This window comes from Acyrthosiphon pisum, chromosome A2, assembly GCF_005508785.2.
Source record: "Acyrthosiphon pisum isolate AL4f chromosome A2, pea_aphid_22Mar2018_4r6ur, whole genome shotgun sequence".
In the NCBI taxonomy this organism is placed as follows: Eukaryota; Metazoa; Arthropoda; class Insecta; order Hemiptera; family Aphididae; genus Acyrthosiphon; species Acyrthosiphon pisum.
Window position 1 is genome coordinate 48,865,949 of NC_042495.1, and position 4,078 is coordinate 48,870,026.

At 32.7% G+C, this 4,078-nt stretch overlaps 2 protein-coding genes across 3 annotated transcripts in view; one reads left to right on the top strand and one right to left on the bottom strand.

Annotated features, from left to right (window-relative positions):
* Positions 1-260: 260 nt before the first annotated feature.
* On the top strand, positions 261-2,327 carry LOC100161381 (BLOC-1-related complex subunit 5). Of its 2 annotated transcripts, none has more exons than XM_008185297.3 (4): positions 261-681; positions 744-952; positions 1,651-1,839; positions 1,953-2,327. In XM_008185297.3, the coding sequence occupies exons 1-4, from the start codon at positions 462-464 to the stop codon at positions 2,166-2,168; spliced, it is 834 nt and encodes a 277-aa protein (XP_008183519.1). In that variant the 5' UTR covers positions 261-461; the 3' UTR covers positions 2,169-2,327. The 2 variants fall into 2 exon arrangements, with proteins under 2 accessions (XP_008183519.1, XP_001947057.1); XM_001947022.5 differs by having other exon boundaries at positions 268-681; positions 744-910.
* Positions 2,217-4,078, bottom strand: part of LOC100575539 (chymotrypsinogen B) — a 10,826-nt gene continuing 8,964 nt past the window's right edge. Inside the window, exons 3-6 of the mRNA XM_003244777.4 lie at positions 3,109-3,215; positions 2,880-3,025; positions 2,532-2,812; positions 2,217-2,454 (exon numbers count right to left, since the gene is read on the bottom strand). Coding sequence (XP_003244825.1) covers positions 2,248-2,454; positions 2,532-2,812; positions 2,880-3,025; positions 3,109-3,215 — 741 coding nt within the window. The 3' untranslated portion in view covers positions 2,217-2,247. The remainder of the gene's footprint in view (positions 2,455-2,531; positions 2,813-2,879; positions 3,026-3,108; positions 3,216-4,078) is intronic.

A 4,078-nucleotide genomic window follows, 5' to 3' on the forward strand; every position in this document is an offset into this window, starting at 1 on the left:
CAAAGCGTTCGTTTTTCGGCCTCTTTAGGACATACAGCGCTCCCGGTGAGTGACGACTGTTTGTGGTAAAATTTTCAATCAAGTTTTCAAACAAGTGACGACACCTTATCAATACACCTTGACGCAACCACGGATATAGATACTAGTATCTATAGATACTAGTATCTATATCCGTGACGCAACTCAACATACGAGCTCTTATCACACTGTAACAGTACTATCACAGAATTATCCTGTGATATTATTCTATATTTTTAATATTACCATAGAATAATTATCTGATATTATCAGACTTCAGCAGTTCAGCAGCAGGCAGGCTCTGATAGACGATTGTCTGGTAATTATTAATTATATTTTATTATAACAGAATTATTGTCATTCGGTCATAATATTCTGGTCGTCGTAATTGCTGATCAACGAGACGAGAATTTCTACTACGAGATACCTATTCGCATTCAAAAATGGGCTCGGAACAGAGTTCGCAATCCAACGCCTCCGAATCGGGCTCGAAAAATCCGAAACTAAAGAGGGGCAAATCGGTGCCCGAGAGTTCTTGGCCTCGGAATTCGCAGGATGGTCAGCACAGCAGGGCGGCCAGTACAAACACATCACCCGGCCACAGCGTGTGCAGCGACGTCGACTTGCCGTACATATCGTACATGGTCAACCGGCCAATCGGAGGTGCCATTAGCTAGCCATTGTAAACTGTGTATTTCAATGAACATCACTTAAACCATTTTTAGATTCACCGAAGAAACCCAGCATCATGAGCCGAGGCAGATCAATGCAGGTGGAACCTCAGCGATCTGTGAAGAAGGCCCCAAAGTCTACGCCTAAGCACAACATTGTGGTGGTCAGGGCGGCTGTACAAGAAAACCCGGATATGGATGAGGACCTGTATCGAATGAAGGTGAATTTTTTTGTCACTGCAGCTGTCTTAAGATATTTAAGTGTATGTATGTTATTATAAAGCACATCTACTTAAATTATTCCATTGACCAAAATCATTATAGTAATTAGAAAGTACAGCTAAAAGTATATCAGTGTACCTAGTTTTTAATTTGTTTTACCCTTTATCCTTTTACATTTAAATTATGCCTAAAATAGACAATAGGTAGTAGTGTTCTTCGTAGGTACCTACGTAATATACTATTTCAGAATAAAAAAAAATACTAGGAACTTAATGAACAGACATTTAATACATTTATATACTGTAAGATTCATAAAAGTGAACTTAAACTTAGTATAATATACTTAGAGTAGGTACATAAATATAAAATAAAAATATTATTTTTAATTCAATTTTATTTACCTTTAGTTTTAATCATTATTTTTGAAAACAGTAATACAAATTAAACCAAAATGAACAACATATTAAAGAACAATTGATGGATTACTAAACATTATACCATTTAAACAAAAATTATAGATATTAGATTACTTATTGTATAGGTAATTTTGTTAATATAATTAGAGTGCTGCATACCTTATTGTGTTACCCTATAAGTGTTAATTTCTTATTTGTTTTAGATTTTAATTGTATCCAATAACAAATGACTAGGGGCTCCTTTGATACTTATTACTAACTACTTTTATTTTCTACATTTACTGAGTATATAATAATGAAAAGTATGGATTTTATAATTTTAGCAAGTACCATCATTTTTGCCAATAATACGAGGCACTGTATCTTTGCCAGCAGCCAGAGATCGAGAAGCATTAGAGAGAATCGATTCCAATGCATTTTACAGACTGTGTCAACTTTATCAGGCCTACATGAGCCGCTGTGCAAAAGCAGTGACTGCAGATCAAACTTTGATCAATAAACAAATTTTGGAGGTACCTACATATAGATCTACAACTTAATACTATTCAATAATCACTATTATTATTAAATTAAAACTAGAAAAATTATTAATTGCTAATTAATAACTGAATTTGATTTTTTGCAGCTCGACAATGAAACCACACAAGTGTTAAATTTGTATGTAGCGTCTTACAAACAATATGCCAAAATCAATGAGCAATTCAAATGCATCAATGATATGAATAAGCAACTGAATTCTTGTCATCTGTTGTTAAACAAGACGCTAGACTCTGTACAGCTGTTAAATAACAAACTACCTCCAGATGAACGGTTGGAACCATTTGTGTGGACGACAGGTTAAACAATGACTGATCACATCATATATGAACACCTCTACTAGTCTAACATATTTTATATACATTTAAATTTTTATTTTATTGTTATTTACTTATAATTGTTTTAGCGTTTAGAAATCTTTGATCTGTGTGAATTTTTATTTGTTTAAGTATCCATGGTAAATGAAATGATAGTTTTGTATACACATCCGGATATCCTGTTCGAGCACATCCAGAGCCAAACGATGTAAGACCGGCTAAGAACCATCGACCATTGGGACCTGAACATTGCAATGGTCCTCCAGAATCTCCCTGATATATGTGTAATGATCACATAGTTTTAATTAGTTCCTTAAACAATACAACTGATGTGTGTTTGTTCAACGTACCACACATGGTCCACCACCTTTTCCATCCATTCTGCCAGCACACAAATGGCCATCGGTTATTGGCACGGCTGGTCCATATTTGTCTCTACAAACAGATGTATTGTGCACAGGCACTTTGATCTGTCGCAGTTTACCTGACAACGGTCCATTTGGTTTGACTTTACCCCATCCAGTTGTGACACACACTTTTGGAATTGGTGTGTTATTTGTAGATGGTGGTAAACACAAGCATCGTACATTTGTGTTAGTGATATTTGTCGGCCTAGACAGTTTCATTAATGCTGCGAAATTCAATTGTTAGTACCAGTAAAATTAAACTATTGTATTGGAATTTTTTTCATAATTAACCTATATCATTTTGGTAATTGTTAAACTTCTCATGAATGACCACTTCATCAATGGGTATTCGCTCCTCTGTGTGCTCTTCTACATCTCTATTCCAGTCGCCTAGCACGGCAGTCCAAAGAGCTGCCAACGGCAAGCTGAACTTTTCACTTCCAATCAAAATTTAATTTTTAAAGTTAATACTTTAGAGTTTAGACACTATTGTCAATACCTTTTATAAATAATGGCTTACTTTCTGATGCAGTGAGCAGCTGTCAACACCCAAGTAGGTCTGATCAGTACGCCGGCACACCAATGGCCAACAAAACCAAATGCTGGGTGAAGTAACTGTAAAGATACCTAAAAAAATTAATGAAAATAATTATGTTTAATAAAGCAACATGATCTAAACCACACCCACCTTCAAAGCTAAAATATTACAACTTTACAATTCATTCATTTATCATAATTAATTTCAATATTAAAATTATATGTATATTTGTTATAAACGATTATTGAAATTAATGTTTAAAATTGAAATTAACTCTTAAAAAGTTATTTTTAATATTACCTATTACTAACTAATTGAATGTATTAATGATTGTTTTAGTTTTTATCGTAATTTACAACGTTATCTAAATTTAATTATTGAGATTGTATATTATAATTTATATTAACTATCACATCAAGTTTGCTTGTGTCTTAACATCATAAACAAGAATAAAATAAATTGTAAAGTCAGATTCGCAGCTATGTTGTGTGTCGTATCATGCTAAGGTGTGGTAACTATAGTTACAACTGGTAACCATATTGCCATGTTGGTTTAAAATTTGACCTGTAGTAAATTCTTGCTATACTTGGTTGCAACTTGGATATTACATAATACCAAAAAAGTAATGTCAAATAACAATAGTATTTGATCGACATGACAACACACGACATAGCTGTGAATTTGCCTTAGGTATTTCATAAATCTACTATTTCAATGTATTTGTCATTAAAACAATGTTTTTTAATATTAATTTTATAATTTTATATTAAAATTGAACGTGATATAAATCATTTGTTATGCATTATTTATTTATTTATTGTAATAGTAAACGGGAGAGGCCCTTGACATGTATATATCATTAATAATTAATAATAATACAATATTACATACATAATATTTAACAGATAATAATATAATACAAAATAATTAGACATAAGAAGTTGTTTAGATA

Bases quoted from the DNA above. Each gene is read 5' to 3' on its own strand.
- LOC100161381 (XM_008185297.3), top strand. From the start codon at position 462: ATGGGCTCGGAACAGAGTTCGCAATCCAACGCCTCCGAATCGGGCTCG. The intron at 953-1,650 runs GTATGTATGTTA...TTATAATTTTAG, and splicing joins CTGTCTTAAGATATTTAAGT to CAAGTACCATCATTTTTGCC. The intron at 1,840-1,952 runs GTACCTACATAT...GATTTTTTGCAG, and splicing joins TCAATAAACAAATTTTGGAG to CTCGACAATGAAACCACACA.